Raw genomic sequence first — 19,465 nt, forward strand, 5'->3', positions numbered from 1 at the left:
AATTAAGTGTCATGTCGGTTTGTCGGTGCGCATACCATGGCAATATAAATTCTACGTGGGTTCGTGTTTTTGTTCATGTTATGTTGCGATCGGATGAGTAGATAGCGGTAGTGTTTAACGTATTTTTAATATGGCGTCTTGGGCAAGAATTTGAATGTTGCTTGTCACGTTGGTTCGTCGGTGGTTGTGTTTTGGCCGTTTCGTTTTGTTGATCGTCACGATTTGGAGTCATTACCTTCTTATAAGTCGACTGTCCGGCTCGTTTTTTAGCTCGATGCACGATTGTAGACGACACTCCCAGCTTGTTTGCGACATATTGGACGGAGAGGTTGGAGTTCCACTTGAAACCGGTGGCCACTTTTTTGTCGTCGCTGAGATTTCCAGCTTTCGATTTCCCCCCGATCCAGGCCTCCTGGCTGTCAAAAAACATTTTCCGAACACTTTTATTACGTTGGTGACAGTTGATTAGGCACTTTTAACGATTTCGCTAACTCGGCGTGTGAGTAATTCGGATTTTCGCGATGCGCGTGAAAAATTTTGATGTGTTGCTTTTCTTGCTTGGACGCCATTTTGATAACTGATGAGCAACTTCCAAAATCAAAATTGAGGCATCATTCTGAACGCACACACACACACACCTACAAAATGAGGGGTGTTCAGTTTTTTTTTAATGCTCGATTAAAAGAAATGTGTTATGTTTAAGTCGACCAAATTTTGATCGTTACACCCTTTATTGAAAGAAGTCCACGAAGGAAATGATAATTATTGAAAATCGACTTAATGAAGCATACAAATCGGTCCATATCCTCGATGTCAGCTGGAATTTTCTGGAATGTTTGGATTTTTCCAAAAATATTGGGAAAAGATATACAAACTCTCCGAAAATTAGTTTGTTTTCCTTAGATTCTTGAAAAAAGAACTACATTCAAAACCATTTTTGCTACCTCGTTATTATTTTTTTAACTCTAAGCAAAATCGTTATTTCAATTTCTGCGGTTTTGTAAGTCCACCTTTGTGATGTGATGTCATAAAAACATGTTTTAACACGTAATTTTTTTTTTAGAGAAAATATGGAAAATCCTGTTTTTACTTTTGATATATTTTTCCAATAGTTTTTGAAATATCAAACGTAGTTTTTATTTTCGGGGCTGTCAGCTTTCCCTTAAGTTCATTCGTTTATTCTCCAGGAACTTAACGATACCAGTTTCAGCTACATGTCCCAGGTAAACAACAAGCCCGATAAGGACCCTCTTTGAAATATATTGGCTGATATAAAACTTAGAACCCCAATATTATCTTTTTATTGCAAAAGGGGCCCTTCTCGGGTTATTAGTGGGTTTCGTGGTTACTTGGGGTGTGCTCTTGAAGACTTTTGCTCAAAATGTTATAAATTTGCCCCTTTGATTCAATCATAGAGGTAACTCTAAGACTTATAGGTCCCGAAGAAACATGCTCAACTTGTTGGCTTAGCTGTGGTACTATCTTCGGCCCGAAGCTAATCGGTGCACCCCTCGAAAGATAGGAAAAACCACGAACCCCTTATTTAATCTGCCAAACTTTCATAGTGAATCAAAACAAAAATTGTGTAGGACAAGAATTTCAACTAGAATGGGATACGTTAATCGATTTGCTTGGAACCAATGGGCTAGTCAAGTAGTGAGCAAATTTAAAATCTTTAGTTTTCACCGGTTGATTCAATTGCCCCTTAGCTTCATGTAACAAAGCAGACAAATGTCTTTATCAAAAGAAAGAAAGCGATGGTAGTCAAGCTGATCGACCTCGTGATTGCTCTGAATAACCATTGTGACGTCTTTGTCAATGCAGTCAGATGGTATTCTTTCCGATGAATTTGTCACGATTTAAATTATAAATATCAATTTCTTTACCATTTTAATTAGCTGGAGGTGGTGAATGTTATGTATTTTTCTCATTCACTCCTTGGATGGAATGATGATAACACGAACCACCGGAATAAAATAATCATTCTCCAAATAGCTCACACACGCTAATGACTAACGCTATTCGGACAGATGCTCCACACTGAATCAAAACGACTGCCTTAGTAAATGGGTAAAATCGTTTATTTTTGTACTGGCATTATGTTCAGATGAAGTACAGAAGTACAGATCATGACTTGGAAAATATATACACATAACAATTACGTACTCTGCAGTCATACAGTTTCACTCTTAATTCTAATATTCGAAGTAAACTTTGGTCAAATGGTTGAAACTACGAGTCATCGGAACCGTGGTCCCGTTTCTGCTGCAGTTCCTGTTCCTTCTTCCGTTGCCGTCTCTGGGCCGCCTTTCGGCTCATCTGCTGTCCCCGGCCAATGGTCTCGAAGATATTGAACGGCGTCTGGCCGATGTTGTAGGTGTATTTGTACTGCTTGGCCTGAGCTCGCTGGGCGGAGGTAACTTCCACGTCGTCCAGATGGCGCAGCTGGGGCAGAATACTGATCACCATCATGCGGTAGTCGTTGTGTTCCAGGGTGGAGTTTCCGTTGAAGGACGACGTCGCTCCGGGGTTGCCCATCAGCGAAAGGTATCGCAGCGATGGACAGCAATCGCGTATCCGGTAGACCCACTTTTGCACGTTGTCGATATCACAGTGATTGAGCCACAACAGGGACAGGTTTGGCAACGATGGAAGGGTTTTCTCGTCCGGCTGCGGGTTGTGGTCCAGGATGAGCGTGTTCAGTTGGCGGAAGTGGCTGAGGAAGGAGAGATCTCTGCAAGAGGGGAAAGAGAACGAAGGAATGGGATTAGTGGAGTTTAATTGATAGTATGATCATAGAGGTAGCTCTAAGACCAGAAGGTCCCGAAGAAACGTGCTCTACTTTTTGGCTCAGCTCTGGTGCTCTTTTCGGTCCCAAGCTAATCGATGCACCACTCGAAACATAGGAAAATCTACGAACCCTTCATTTTATCTGGCAAACGTTCATAGCGAGTCAAAACGAACATAGTGTAGTACTAGAACTTCGACTGGAATGGGGTACGCTTATAGATGCACTTAGGACCAATAGGCTAGTCAAGTGTGAGCCAAATTAAAATCGTTGGTTTCCACCAGTTGATATGATGAAGCATAAAGTTGACAGTTATTTGTGAGCACAAAAAAAAATCCGAGTACGTGTGGGGAACTTTGAGCAAATTGGAGCTCTGTCATAGAGATTAGTGACGTTTAACGCATGCACATTAACGGGTGCGGGTTTGTACTGTCAAAATGAGTTTGAAGGCGATTTGTTAGGAATTCTCCACGCATTTTCATATCACACCAATACCACCGGACGTGAAAATCTCTATTGAACACTGTTAAAAGCTGTGTTTAATGAGAGCTCGAAACCGATCACAACAACTTGCTATCTCTTTTCTGGCGTTCGTTCAGCCGATCCAACCTACTTCAAGTTGCTTGTGTCCAATCAGTCAAAACACGACCGAATGTGAATGTGGTTGTCGAGATGTTGACGTATAACAACAAGGATTTCAAAGAAGGACAAGAACAAATGAATCTACTGCTAATTGGAATTTTGTATAGAGTAGAGTGGAGAAAAAGTGCGCACTGGTCCGATAGGCAAGTAAACAAAATGATGGACCAATGAATATGAGTAAAATTTGAACCTCTACTGAATATAAGAGTACTAGAAAAATATTGTGAATTTTGCATAATCCACCTAAAAGTTATCACTAGAAGAAGGAGGTTTTTGGATTAATGTATTTGGAATAAAGTTAAAAAAAATTGGAAGCGGTATTACAATATTATGGATGAAGATTATAACTTGTTCCTGTATTATGATTGCTCTACCCGATAGGTATTTTATGGTATATATCAGCCAACGATATAAAAAAAACGTAATTTATGGGAGATCCTTTTCATTATTGACTGCGAGTGCGGCAAGTGTACGGATGGCTTATATAGAATGGTGGTCAAATCATTTCAATTTTGAAAAATCAATTGTATCTGTTTTAAATCGTTAATTGATATGCTTTAGTGCAATACTATTACCGAACATTTTGATTTCATCAGATTTGAATGATTTTATGCTAATTTCCATCGGTAAGAACAACCAACTTACAACACTTGAACAAACAAAATAAATGAGTGCATACAAATAATATGTGCGTGAAGATGGTGAATGAAGGTTCAATTTTGATTTGATATTGATTTAGAAAGCATTCATTCAATTAAAATAGACGTTTGTGCAATGTTCGGGGAATTGTTCGCAAATCTCATTCATTGAGCTTCCATGATAGAATAAACTCGAGTGCAAATCTGGCAAACAAAACTCACGATTGAGATTCTCATGCAATTTCACGCACTCACACTCACAATTCCAGAAAATCATTCCAGTTTAAAACTCATAACATCCACTCAAATGTTAATTGATGGCATGCTTATGCACGTTGTGTTAGTTTTACATCCTCTGATGCAAAAACAAAATAATACTCATTGGTGATTTTTTCTCAGTTAAAATTTGCAAGTCAAAACTCATAAGCAGGCTTGCTTCCACTCACTTGCTATAAAAACATGATTTTCTGAATTTTGAAATCATTAGATGTTATAATCATATTTTGTACTTGTTAGATACAAGTATAGGTTGAAAGGCAAGTGTTTGACACATGAAACCTGTCAAATTCGCTTTCAGATAGTCACAATAAGCGATTTTACGACTCGCGAGCGCTCACTCTGAGTGAACGCTCACGAATCATAAAATCGCTTATTGTAACTCTCTGGTAGCGAAATTGACAGGTTTTATGAGTCAAACACTTGCCTTTCATCCGCTTCTTGTATCTAACAAGTCCAAAATATCGAATGATTTCAAAATTCAGAATATCATATTTTTATAGCAAGTGAGTGGAAGCAACCCTGCTCATAAGCGATTAAACTTATTCATTTCATGAGATTTGAGATTTTGAGTTTCTTACGAACACTGAATTTGTGAAACGTTTAGTAAAATGCGCGCTACCAACAAACAATTTGAACGATTAAGAGCTGAATAAACCAATTTTTAGCTGAAAAAGTCAATCAACAACATACTCATAAAGCTCTTTATGAAAAAGTACATGTATGTATGAATAAGCTCTTATTCAGCTTTCAATGTCAATAGACGATTATGATCTAAAATTTGATGTTTCGGTAAAAAATATACATGAATTTTAAAACTAAGTGCGTACTCTTGTCCCACTTTACTCTAGGCTTTTAAAACCCACCATCTTCAAAAAAGGCACGTATCGAAACGAAACTTTCACCAATGAAACACGTGCACTTTCACAATATTCCATATACAACCACTAGAGGCGCTGCTATAGAATATATAAAGTATCCGGATTCTAAGTGGATCAGACTTTTTTACCTAGCAATCCTCCGAAAAATACGACTGAACAAATTCACTTGAAGTCCTCAGCATTCACTTAGTGTTCTCCTGAAATTACCATGCAATTACCATGGAAATTCTTTTGTAGTTTTGCTCAGAATTCAAATACTCCTCATAATTTCCTTGTGTAGTATACTCTTTCTGGAATAAATATCAAATTTAAGACCTAGTCACAAAGAACGTGAGACCCTTATCATTCACAAGTTCGAGAGAAGTTCCTATGCATTTAATAGAACTGATCTCGGCCAGAATGTAAAATTACAAGGAAAAAATGTTTTACAAGTGGGCACTTGTGGCTCATTTCTCAAGTGCATCTACCCTGGTCGAAATTTTACACTGGTTTTGACACTATGTTCAATAACATCCGTTACGCTTTACCACTTGAAAACGAAACAGAGAACCCGGTACATCCCATGCAGTTCAATATTCACCCGACCTACATTCTTTGTTGTGGTTATTCATCAATATCCATAACCAAACTCAAGAGGTACAAGTCGTGTGTGTATGTGATGCTACTTGAAAACATACTTTTAACAAATAGTCAAATCGAAGCTGATTGGCTAAACAAAATAATACAAAGTAACTCCAAGCACCTCCCACTAGAAAAATGTCGTGTAGACTTAGGATTTGTGTGTAGAGTTGAGCTTCATGTAAGAATTTGCTAAGAGAAATAAACACTTAATATTTAACCATCAAACGATTGACAACAAAGTTGTTAAACTTGGAACTCTCTTTTGAATTTCCTAAACATTATCACCAGAATATCTTTGAAATACTTTCTGAGATTCCTTTGAAACTATCTTTAACATTTCGTTGTATCTATCCTCGGAATTCAAAATACAATACCCTTCGAATTTTCGTTGAAGTTAGAAATATTTTGGCATACTCTTTCTTAGGAACATTCCAAAATAATGGATATTCAATAGAAAATAAGAATTTTCAGTCATAAGGCTAGTAAAAAAAATTCAACGAATTCAGTATTTTTTATTAAAAACCCAATGAATATTGGAGAAGGGGCCCTGGTCAGCCGTACGACGCAACTTAGTCGCGAAGCTCTAACAAGAGTGCTGGAAGGCACTGAAATCATTTTCATATTTTATTGAACACCCGTTAATTCTATGGAATTATTTCAAAATTTGCGCTGAATCCATTTCTCATTCTTTTCACTTTTTATTATTCTTTTGCTTTATTTCTCCTCAAAATCATGTAGACATTAATGTCAGAACTCTAGCATGGAATTATGAGCTGATTTTTCCTAGAAACTTCTTGAAATTATCTTCAAAATTCCCAAGATTTTTTTTTTCCTTTGAATTGCCTCTAAATTTGCCTTTCGTGAAATAATACCCAGAATTCTCAGCAAATTTTCTCAAATTCCTTTAGAAATTAATCTCGGTAATTCCATAGAGGTAACTCCAGGACTAGTAGGTCCCGAAGAAACGTGCTCAACTTTTTGGCTCAGCTCTGGTACTATCTTCGGTCCCAAGCTAATCGATTCACCCCTCGAAACATAGGAAAATCCAATAACCCCTCATTTTATCTGTCAAACTTTCATAGCGAATCAAAACAAACATTCTATAGTATTAGAATTTCGACTAGAATGGGGCACGTTAATCGTTTGCTTGAGACCAATAGGCTAGTCAAGTAGTGAGCCAATTTAAAATCGTTAGTTTCGTATTGATTGTTGCTTGTACCGCGGAAATCTTTAAAAAAAACATTCACTCTACCGATCACATACTGTTGCTTGCCTAAATTCATCAAAATCAGTTTGAAATTTTGATGTAAAAACCGTATGAGAATTATTCTCATGAGTGCTTGATCATTGGGATATGACATAAAAGCTCATGATAGGTAGTTTCGTCTCGTGATATTTAGTGTGAGGACTGTTTTCTCATTGTCTGATTCAGAATTACCTTTAAAGCGCGTTTAAAAATTTACCCATATTTTAGATTGACCGCTTTACGCCCAATATGGGAAATCTGGGTAAACTGATTTTAGCGTGTAGCGCCGATGAACGAAACATTGAGTTTGTGATGCTTTATGAGTTACTTGAAGGCTGAAAATTTAAGTGAAATCATCACGCTTTCGGAAGTCATCTCCAATAATTAATAAAACTTTTAGGTTAAATTTATCAAAATGCGTAATAACGAGCCGGTAGTACGGTTATAAAAGAGAATATTTTTCAGATCATGTGGTGCATATTTTGCTCACCACAGATGGGTGATAACAATTTTAGATAGAGCTGCAATTAAGGCGTAACAGCTTTTCTAAACAATGAGTTCGACAGTGAGCATGCATAAGGGCGTAAACGCGATGATCGATTCTCTTCGTCGATTTTCTCTTTTGTTAATAACTCACTAGAACTAACGTTTCTCGGTGCGTTTGCTGTTGCTTTTGATAGCCAACCTGTTACAACTCTGCATTGAACAAATTCTAGAAAATTGTGTTCCTTACCCAAGTAACCAACAAGCCCGCTAATCGCCCTTTTTGCAATATAAATCTGATATATAGCTGATATAAAGTGTGGAAGCCCTATATTAACCTTATATTGCAAAAAGGGCGATTATTGGGCTATTATCGGGATTGGTGGTTACTTGGGTAGCTGTAGCAATACAAAGAGAAAATCGATGAAGAAAATCGATCATGCTCACTGTCAAGTTCTATCAATGATTTATAGTAGTTCAAGGCACTTCCACGCAAACCAACATTACCTGTTGATTTGCGTGGGCAAGCCTTGTCATTGGCAAGGTGATGTACTTTCGTGTCTGTTATTCAACATCGCGTTAGAAGGTGTGATCAGAAGAGCTGGTATAGACACGAGTGGCACGATCTTCAGAAAGTCCATCCAACTTCTTGGCTTTGCCGATGACATCGACATCATGGCACGGAACTTTTATGACGATGGCGGAAACGGACATCAGACTGAATGCTAAAGCTATGCGGATTGGACTTGCCATCAACGCATCGAAGACAAAATACATGAGAGGAAGAGGTTCTAGGGAAGACCATGTTAGCCTCCCACCCCGATTTCAGATTGACGGTGACGAAATCGAGGTGGTCGATGAGTTCATGTATTTGGGCTCACTGATGATCGCCAAATTATGACAGGGAATCGTGCCTACTTTGGACTCCGGAAGACGCTCCGGTCGAATAAAATTCGCCGCCGCACGAAGTTGACTATCTATAAGACGTTGATTAGACCGGCCACGAGATCTGGACTATGCTGGTGCGACCCAACAGGAACAAGAAGAAGAGGCGCACAGCGGGCAAGGTGGATCGACCAAGGAGAAGGTGACCTGCAGACTCTTCGCAGACTACGAGGCTGGCGAAGTGTGACCATTAGACTGATGCAAAATTTGAAATTTTCACTCCACAGTGCTCAAACGGTTTCAAATCAGGTCCTGATTAGCCTCCCAAAATTCAAACTCATTTGGTAAGAAACTGACTTGGCACAAACTATTAGAAGTTTATATGGAAATTTATATGGGAAAACCAAACTTTTTGTTCATTGTCTTCTACCCATTTTCCATTTTGATTTTTCGAAAAATTCTAAAACTATTCTTACAGGAATTTTTCTAAGCTACAACTTTGCGGAACATCGTTTTTCAGCCAAATGTCAAATTAAATAAATATTAATTGTTTTAGAGATTGATAATCTTATGGCTTGATCAAGCAGCTGTTCTGTTAGCAACACTGTATTCTGCAGTGTGACATAGTAGCCATGATATTTGTGCTCTATTCTTCTCACCAGAAACACCAATGTTGCCAGCTGAACAGTTGAATGAGCATAATCATAAAACATCAGTGCTAACTTTTATTCCGTGCATTTGATTAGTTGTAGCTGAGAAAATTTGCTACAATCACTGCTATCATTTTTAAAAGCACAGCGACGTGGTGATGGATATGAACAAAAACATAAGTTTTCCCATAGTAATTCCCATATAAACTTGAAATGGTTTGTTCCAAGTCAGTTTCTTACTACAGCAGTTCAAATTTTAGGAGGCATATCAGGACCCAATTTGGAACCGTTTGAGCACTGTGGAGCGAAAATTTCAAATTTTGCATCAGTTTAGTGACCATGGATCAAGTAGAGTGGAGACGACTTCTTCGGACAGCAGAGGACAGCAAGGCTTTAGCCTGATTGGTAAGGTAAGTATCAAAAAAATCTATGAAAACAGAGTTTCATTGGACGCTTTGTCGCATCTAGTAGCGTTTGCAAGCAGTGTTGCTTCCACTCACTTTGCTATAATAAATATTTTTCGGAATTATGAAATCATTAGTTGTGATAGTGATAGCACAGACAAACAGACATAACACTCACAATCAGGGCTGAAAAAATCACTAAAATTCATCAAAGTTCACTATGGATGAAAAATTCATTTCATAGTGAATGCTGGTGATTTTTTCATGACTTTTTCAACCCTGCTCACAATCACATTCACCGCAAATAATTTTTTAGTTGGGAATGTGCTTGCATTTGTCATGGTGGCGCCACTGAAGCATTGAGCAAGCCACCATATTTCGAACTTATCAGTGATGCCAGTTCTTTTTCACGTCTAGTTAGTAGATGTCAACTTTGAAAATGATAAGTGGTCAAGGCATCCCACTGGAGGCACATACCACATATGACGAATACACAAAAAAGTTGTTGCATATTACATCAAAACTGCTGCACATTAGTCATTCCGTTCCTAATATTACGTTGTACGATGTACACAGAATTCGAGAACAAATCATGTTGATGACTGTAATATTCTATCAACTTTTACCAGTTATTGATGTTCAATACTTCACCATGAATATCATTGATTGATACATATTTTTTTTTTCTTCTGTGTACACATTGAAGTGATGAGCAGTGGTAGAAAGGGCACTAATAAGTGATGCATTACCTTGTTTAAAAACTTGTTTCCAGCAAAAGAAAAAGCACACTAAGCTAACAAAACAAATCCCTAAAAAAAGTCTTAGCTTCTGAGAATTTTTCCTACGGATCTGCAGAATTCAATCAATTCTATAGATCTTCGGAAAATTTCGTAGAACAGACATCACTGACTTCCATCTGTTTTGTTTTTATTCAACTCAGCTGATGCTTTGACAGAAGGAGGGAAAAGCAACTAGTGAAAAAATTGCATGCAAAAGGGATGCTCCGGTTGCAAAACATGGCTTGGGAATGTGGATGATAGATGGTGCTAGTGCGCATGCAAAATACGCTTGACGATATGTTTTGAAGAATTTTCTTCTAAGAGTTATGTCTGTTTGTCTGTGGTGATAGTTTGAACTTGTAAATTACAAAAAAGAAATTTAAAATATGCGTTTGACACCATAAAACCTATATTCGTTTTCACTCTGAGTTTTACTATCTGAGAAACGCTAACTGAGTTAAGGCCAACACCCATCTTAGGCACACGGCCAATCAGAACAACTCAGTGACTGAATTCAATCGAATCAGAGCATTTTGTTGCCATACAAAATTTACTCATTTTTGGGAAAACCTGCAGGTACTCATAGCTAACGAGTAACTGCAGGTTTTCCCAAATATGAGTAAATTTCGTATGGAAAGAAAATGCTCTGAGTCAATTGAATTCAGTCGCTGAGTTGTTCTGATTGACCGTGTACTGCCATGATTAGACGTTTAAATTTTAACTTTAAATAAGCAATCTATACCGGCGTTGGTCACCTTAATTGCTTACTAAAGCAGAAGATGGGCTGTTGTGTTTAGATTCATCTTACAGGTAACACCAAAAAGCAGTGTCTTCGAGAGAGGTAGCAATCCGTCCCGCTTGTAACTTTCCATAGCTATAACCAATCTCTGATAAGTCGGCGGCACTTACTTGATATCGTTGTAGCTCAGATCCAGAATGGTCGTCGTCTTGGAGAACTTCTCCGCAATTTTGCGCGGAATTTTCGACAGCTTCTCGTACGCCAACGACAGGCGCTCTCCGCTTCCCTCCATCTCGTTGTACTGACTGGAACTACTAAAACGTGAAATAGGATGATTAAAACATCCGTACCTACTCGTTTCACTCGTCCAATTTCGGATACCTACCTCAGGTTGCTTTTCATCGACATTGAATCCGACGACCAATCGTAGTTCAGGTACAGCTCGTCATCGTCGTCCGCCTGCGAGTAGTTCTCGATGAAGAATCTACGGATGGAATGAAGCGAGATCGAGAAGAAATTATTCGTCAGTTCCAACCGCGGTGTTCGGTGGATGCACATTTGAAGCAGTGTAATTTGTAATATTGATTATTGAGTTCGTCCCCTGTGTGAACGCGGTTCAGTGCTTTTTGAAAACAGTCTGATAAGCTAATGACCATGAATGGACCAAGCGGAGAACGATGACGATGATGCAGTTTGTGGCTAATCTTCCACCGAGAAAAGAGCGACAAGTTTTGGTTCTCGCTCGGATGAGGCGCAATCGCGCTTGTTTGAGATGTAAATACAAACAGGAACGGGAAACGAATAGGAGCTCAATGCACTCTAGACACGTGGGTAGTTGAAAAATAAAACGATTAATTACATCATTTCGGCCGGGAAATCCTACGTTTGACCGTTCGAAATAGTTGGAATGTTTCAGCACTTTTCAGAAAATTTTCACTGATCGCAAAAAAAAAACATCAACCGGTCAGTAGCACCTTCCGATCGTTACCGTTGACAAAATGCTACTGCGGAGCAGACTCCTCAAGCAGGCAGCATTGAGATGTGACACAGATAGTACTATCATCGGCCTCACTCTCCGACAACGACGACGACGACGACGACGACCGGGAGCCAGCAGCCATTGATGTGTGAAAAGTTGGCACCATCGAGGCGTTGCCTCAGATATCTGCTGGACGCTTGACTACCTTTTCGTCTGTCATTTAAAATGTCGTCGTCGTCGTCGTCGTCGTTTCAAAGATTTACCACCACAGATTATTGCATTTCGTATGAAAAGGAGACAGAGGCTAAATGGAAACTAGAACAATATGCTAATCTCTAGCACAAGTGGTGGATGAGAGCAAGGGTGACGACTCCAAGAGTAAATTTTCAGATGACGATACCCTGTTATCTTATCTCTGCGGAGATGCTGAAATTTTCTGTAATTCGCAAATAAACGGGAATTAATGAGTGGCGCTTTTATGCGATTATTGTAATCTCAAAACTCCTTGCCTAAAACATGATGTCAGTTTTTCGGTATTAAAGCAACGTCACAACTAAATCTCAATCTTCATTACGCTCTATCTTTATTAAGGAAATTTAATAAAAATCTTCATCCTATCTGATCAGCGCGTGTGCATCTCAGGACATCAAAACTTAATCTTCCCTGTATCTTAAAGGGAATCATGACCCTTGGCAAAATGGTTAAATATAAGTAGGCTTCCTTGACCTCACTTGCTAAAAAAAATGTTTTTTTGGAATTATTAAAGCATTAGTTGTTGTACTGTTGAGTACTTGGCACTGATGACGTCTGCAAGTAGTAGACGAAATACGCGTATCTGTCAAAACATAAGCAATTATAACGGAATTTAAAGGAAATAAACCAACACACTCAAAGCTCTTCACATAAAACCTGTCAGTGTTACTTTCAGAGCGTCTCAATAAGTGATTTTAAGATTCGTGAGTGCTTTCTCTGAGTGAACACTCACGAATTATAAAATTCACAGTCAGTGCTCGGAAAGCAATATTGATAGATTTTATGAGTCGAACACATACTTTGCAATTTCTTCTTGTAAGTAACAAGTACAAAATTTCATTATAACATCTAATGATTTTATTAATCCGCAAAACTTTTGACGTAGGACTACGTCTTTGTTTTGTATATGGGGGTACACTTTGCGAGTACGAAAAATGAGCATGTAACGAAAGGGTCAGGTTTTGAACGCATATATCTCCATAGCATTAGTGTGAAATATATCATGCAATACGCCATTCGACGGAGGCTTACTCCAGCAATTTTGTGGCATATAGTACAAATAGTGCAAATAGTTAAACAACTAAGAAATTGAACTAAAATTTGAAGCATCAAAACTTCCCATACATTTGCTTAGACCATAAGGGGTATTTCCTAACAAAGACATCACATAGTTGGTACCAAACGAATCAAGCCGTTGCCGGATTTCCTTTCGAACTTCAGACGTGTTCGAAAGGCTCCACAAGCAGCTTACTGCCAAGGTTGCCTGCAAGAGCGCTCTAGACAGCGTAGCAGTGATAAAGCCACACTGTCACTGTTTGGGTACAGTTGCTCATCGTGAGAAAGCATTGCGAGCCACCGTCATCAAGCACGTTATCGTCATGTCGAAGCTCACCCAAGCTCAAACTAGCTCACCGTCTCCGTGGAGGTCTCAGAATTCTCCAACCACGACAAAGATACAGCCGGGTAATTTGCTTGCCACTCGACAGACGACGATGCGTATCAAACCAAAACCAAAAAAACAGCATACTTTGTGAAGAATTTGTAAAAAAGGAAGGACTTCGGATGTTGATCGAAATGCAATTATAGAGGAACCAGAAATTTTTTGCAGTGTCAGGTATTCTGTTTTGTAGTATACCGTGGCGAACCGAAATCCGTACACCTAAGAAATGAATCAAAATCCGTACATTTCATACAAAACGCCTACTTTTTGTATGAGGTGTACAGATTTCGATGCTGTACGGATTTCGGTCCCCCACGGTATGAGAGGGAAATCATAAATCGAGTGTTATTAAAAGACATGGCATGTCGAGATATTGATATCGTGAGAGTGATGCTCTCTCTAAAATTTGATTTTTTTTTCGCTCTCTTGGGACTGGTAGTAAAACGGGTAAAAATGTATGGAAAACATCTTTTGACGTAGGACTACGTCTGTGATTTCTATATGGGGGGGAACACTTTTTGAAAACCAAAAATGGAACATGTAACAAAATTATGAAAGATTTTGAACATTAATAACTCAGCCGCCCCCGAACCAATTTCAATAATTTTATCACCAGTCGATCAGAAATATTTCGATGCATTTTTAAATTTTAAGATTTTATCATTTTTTTTCAAAATGTCAGTATTGAAAATTGCACGGATGTGTAACTGTTGCTAGGATAATTAATATTATCACGAATTGCCTACGACAAGCGATTTCCCTAACACAGATTTCAAAGTTGAATTCCATCCGTGTTTATTCAATCACCGAGTGGTGAGTGGTGGTGTTCTTCAGTACACAACGAGAGGCTCCCCGCAAGCAGCTAGCTATCAAGGATGGCCTCAACCGATGATCGGGTTCAGTTTCAATCACCGTGTGTGGTGGTGTCAGGTCATCGGTATCATCATCAGCAGCAGCAGTGCTTTCGGCGCGTGGTGTTGAACATTGTTCTCAAGTACACAACGAAAGGCTGCCTGCAAGCAGCAAACTGCAGCCCACATGAGCATCCATAGAAGGAGGAAGAAGCCGCACCACTATTGATCGGAATCAGTAGCTCTTCGTGAGTTTCTGTGGGCCATCTATGTCAAGCGCGTCATACTAAAGAGCTTACACAGAAAGAACCCCACTCAAATTCCTATTTCTACACAAAACCTCAAGCTCTTGCTGCAGTTAACAAATAAGATTTATTATATAAGACCACTCAGTCCTACGGCACCATTGCGTACAACCCCATAAGACTGCCCCTTGTAGTTTTTTTTTATAGAAAGTGAGTGGAAGCAACCATGAATATAAAAGCTCACTCGATAGCTAGTAAACTTTCCCTACTCAAGCTTTAGGAGCAGAAAAGCGAGAAAATTGAAATCGTATAAAGGCAGAATTTAGTGCCATTGTAAGAAATTAATTTAAAAATAAGACTTGTTGTTTACACCATAGTTAGTTCAATATTTTACGAGGGGGAAGATTTTTTGACTTTTTTTAGAGAAAATTTATAAAACTCTTATGTGAGCTTCCTTTAATTATGGCTATGTTCGTTTAATCCCTTATGACCTACAATAATATTCCTCGAACTCAATATCAAAAGAACAGGGACGTATTGAGGGGGTGGCGTGAATGGCTCCTGCCAAGCAGCGTAGCCAGTTATACAAATTTTTGAACATGATACCGATATACAGATAAGGCTTCTTAGAATACCGATTTTTGATATTATTTTATACCGATTTGCACCGTATTTTTTTTTAATATTCAAAATGAAAATTGCCTGCTCGCGCTGAGCTGCCTGAAGAAACTATAATGTTTCCATTTCCTCGTCGTTTTTGGCTACCCAGGAATCGAGAAACAGCTGATGGCTCATCCCGGTAATTGATGGGAGCAAGAAATACTTTTATTAGGTCCATTTTTAACTTCCAGAAGTTTATTTAATCTTCCCTTGAACTTTCACTAATCTTATTTGTATTACTCCATGCGTGAAGTTAACGAGTTATATAGTTGGAGATGCTTTCCTTGGAAGTTTCTTTCAATTTTCCCTTGAAATTATTATCCACCTTACCCCGTAAGTTATTTACTGACTCCTCCTGGAACGTTATCTTGACGTCCCTGGGAAGCCACATAAAAACTACAGGAACTTTTAAGCAGCGTTGCCCACCTTCCAAATTTATCTGGAATCTTCCAGATTTTTAAGAACCATCTCAATCTCTTGTCTAGACCAGACTTTTCATGGTTTGTCCAGATTTTTCAAGAGTTCTCAATTTGCATTGGTTCACAAAGTTTAAGAAAGGAAGCATCAAACGATTTTAATATTCAAAAATATATGGACGATCGTCTACGCAGGGGAGGGGGGTATACACACTTAGATTTTTTCGCCGAGATGGGCACCACCGGGCATCTCGGGATTATATTTTGCTGGATCTCAGTGAAAAGCTTGCCGAGATTCAGCTAACAAACGGGAATTTTGCCTAGATCTCAGCTAACAAACATATTTTTTGCTAAATTTCCAACAAAATAAAACGCCGAGCTGCTCGGTGGTGACCATCTCGGCAAAAGAAATCTAAATGTGTACACACCAAATTTAAATCGCTGAAACCCAGCAAAATTTTGCTGATTTTAGACTTGATGAAAGATTAGCAAACTTTCCAGCAAAATATTGCTGCTGAATTTTCCAGCAATTCCAACTTCTGTCAAAATTACAACATTTTACTGATAGTCAGCAAAAAAAATCAACAATATTTCTTCACTGATATTTCAGCAATAAAAAATTCTGACAGCCCACAGCATTTTGCTGAATAAACTCAGTAAATCGAATTTATTTGCCCTTGGGGCTGGCAGCTTCTATTAAAGACTTTTGATACAAAAATACACAAATAATAAAGACAAAATCGCCAGGGTCTTTTCCATGCATAGTTTATTAAAATTTATTATAACCAGTGCTCTTACCAACAAAATTTTATATATTTGTAGTTTTGTTTATGTCCTACTCCTCGGTAGTTTGCACACCAAATTTTAGTTTTCATTATCAGTAAAACGGTTTGCTGGATCATGATCAGCAACAAAAAAGCTTTGCTGAAAAACAGAAAACGATATTTTTACCGACAAATTTAGCTAACATAAACGGTTTGGTGGACACCCAGTAAAGAGCTGTCAATCTGTTAGCGTCACAATCAGGCTGAATTTTTCGGTAAAAAATATCGTTTGCTGTTTTTCAGCAAAGCGGTATTTATCGGTATTTACTATTTTAACTAATTTCAAAGTTTTGCCGTTTTTGAAAACGAAGTTTTTTATCTTTTGGACTATGATGGAAAACTCCGGAAGAAAACTCCGGGGAATGTTTGAATTAGCTTCTGGAGGAAGCTGAAAACAACATCCAAAGAAAGGAGAAAGAAGCTCTCCTAGAGGAAATTTGAGTAAAGTTCTGAGAGAAGTCGAAAAATCATCCGCGAAACTTCCAAGACATAAATTGAGAAACTTCTGGCAAAAATTTTAAGAAACTTTCAGGAAAATTGGGATTTCACAGTCAAAGGAAGGCAGAAAAGTTTCGGAAATCGGAAATAAATTCCAGAAGTAGTCATATACAGGGGAAGCCAGAAGGAGCTCGGAAAAACCTTCCAATAGAAGTAAAAAAAACTAACCGGACAAAATTCCAGAACAAGACGAAAGAAATTTCTGGGAAAAGTTAAATTGAACTTCCTGGAGAAGACGGAAGAAACATCCTAAGGTAGATTGGAAAAAAAAAATTCTGGAGGAAGTCGGAAGCCAGAGCGCTAACGGAACAGTCGAAAGAAACAAGGACATAATTCCGGAAGAAAGAGCTCTTGGGGGATGTTCTAATAATCCAGAAAATTTTCCAAATGGTCATAAAACATCCCTGAAGACCCCAGGATGCCCCTGCAGTTTTCGGAACATTCCTGAATTGTACTCAGAGTACTCCAAAACAGCCTGAGGAAATATGAAATATTATTTCCTCAGGCTGTTTTGGAGTACTCTGATCATCTTTGAAATACTTGGATTATAATACTTCCTGATTATGATGAGATTACCGGAATATCTCTAATAAACTTTGAAGGTCTCTAGACTTTCTTGAAGATTACAAAAAAAATTAAGCGCTCTCACAATTTTTTTTGAATATATTGTAACATCAGCATTGAAGTTTTCTGATCTTCCCGATTTTTCTAATTTTTAAAAGTTATCAACACTGCAAGCACGGAACTTCCCATAAAATGTTCTCACAATGTGCTAATGTTTCATGTATGTTTTTTTAAATTTGCATGAGCCCCTCGAAACATTGCTGAAGTTTTTGGAAATTGCCTGAGTTTCTCGGAACTCCTTTAAAATTTCAGCGATTTCCTTGAAATTTATTGATCTGTCCTGATGTTCTCGGAGCTTCCTTAACTGCTCTCAATTCTCCTGAAACTTATGGAACTGTCGTTAAAACCATTAAATTTTCCAGGAGTTCTTTGGACTTGTGAAGCATCCAAAATATTTATGATGTTTCCTTATGTTCACTGGACTTCGCTGGACCGGGTTTTAGAATTTTAACAGAAGTTATTGAAACATTCTTCAATTTATCGACACTTACTCAAAATTCTGGACTTTTCTGAAGTTTCAGAACTTCTTGAAAAGTCCCGGTGGCTAGTGTGGATCCGCAAAATCTGGAAGTATCTCTGAAGTTCCGGAAAAGTTGAAAAAACTGGCGGGAAAAGATGGAAGACTCATTCGAGCGAAGGTTGAAGAAACTTCCAAGGGAAGTCAAATAAGTTTCCGAGAGGAATATTTTAATTTACGATGTAAGGTGGAAGAAAATTCAGGAAGTTACATAATGTTTAAAAAGTATGTCCTGATTTCCCCGCAATTAACAGAAAGAGCCATCTACTGTTTATCGATTCATGGGTATCCAAAAACGGTGAGAAAATTGAAACATTAATCGAAAGAGTATCCATAAGATATTTTTAGAGATGTTTTTTTTTTTTTAATTTAAGGGTCTCAAAAAATTTGAGATTTTAAAAAAAAACAAGTCTCCCACTATAATTTTCTCCGAAATTCAAGCACGGGCAGGCAATAATCTTTTTGATTATTTAATAAAATCGGTATAAATCGGTATAAAACCTCAAAAATCGGTATTCTGAGTGACCTTATCTGTATATCGGTATCAAGTTCGGAACTCGGTATAAATACCGATAAATCGATATATCTGGCAACGCTGCCGGAGCTCGTTTTCGGGTGTACATCGACTCTGCCTACCGAGCAGAAATTTTAACTTCGTGATGCGCTCGCGCAAAGCAGTTAACTTCGAGCTTCGTAGATAGCTTGGCTCTTGATGGCTCCTCCCAGTGCGTATGAATGAGTGATTTGTATTGTATTCGAGAAAGAAGTGCACAACCAAGAAATGAAAAAAAAACATTACGAAACGTATCGACCTTTCTGACATTTATAACACGCACACTTGCGTAATCCAAGGGCGATGTTTGTTATCCTCACTTTCGCTTCAGCCAAAACAATTGGTTTGTTGTTGTTAACCGTTACTTCCCTCCCCTTGGATAGTTTTTAACCTGGACGTTGGTGGCCGGGCCTAATCTTGTGCTTCATAGTGGAGCGTTGGAAACGGTTGGTTTAGGTCCGGCATCGTTGGCTCATGCCGTGGCAGAATGGCGTCATGAGCAGGCGATGAGGATTACTGAGCTTCCCCTCTCTGATGAACCATTGCATGAGAGAACCAAAGTTCTAGCCTGAA

At 38.4% G+C, this 19,465-nt stretch overlaps 1 protein-coding gene across 3 annotated transcripts in view; it reads right to left on the minus strand.

Moving 5' to 3' along the window:
* Positions 1-2,059: 2,059 nt before the first annotated feature.
* Positions 2,060-19,465, minus strand: part of LOC135710558 (leucine-rich melanocyte differentiation-associated protein-like) — a 42,458-nt gene continuing 25,052 nt past the window's right edge. For 2 of the 3 annotated variants that reach the window (XM_065233170.1, XM_065233168.1), the window contains exons 2-4: positions 11,418-11,516; positions 11,203-11,346; positions 2,060-2,734 (exon numbers count right to left, since the gene is read on the minus strand). In XM_065233170.1, coding sequence (XP_065089242.1) covers positions 2,233-2,734; positions 11,203-11,346; positions 11,418-11,516 — 745 coding nt within the window. In that variant the 3' untranslated portion in view covers positions 2,060-2,232. The remainder of the gene's footprint in view (positions 2,735-11,202; positions 11,347-11,417; positions 11,517-19,465) is intronic. The other variant, XM_065233169.1, reaches the window with a different exon arrangement.

The sequence above is a fragment of the Ochlerotatus camptorhynchus genome, unplaced genomic scaffold (genome assembly GCF_037179485.1).
Source record: "Ochlerotatus camptorhynchus isolate MF236.1 unplaced genomic scaffold, CSIRO-AGI_Acam_v1.1 ptg000391l, whole genome shotgun sequence".
In the NCBI taxonomy this organism is placed as follows: Eukaryota; Metazoa; Arthropoda; class Insecta; order Diptera; family Culicidae; genus Ochlerotatus; species Ochlerotatus camptorhynchus.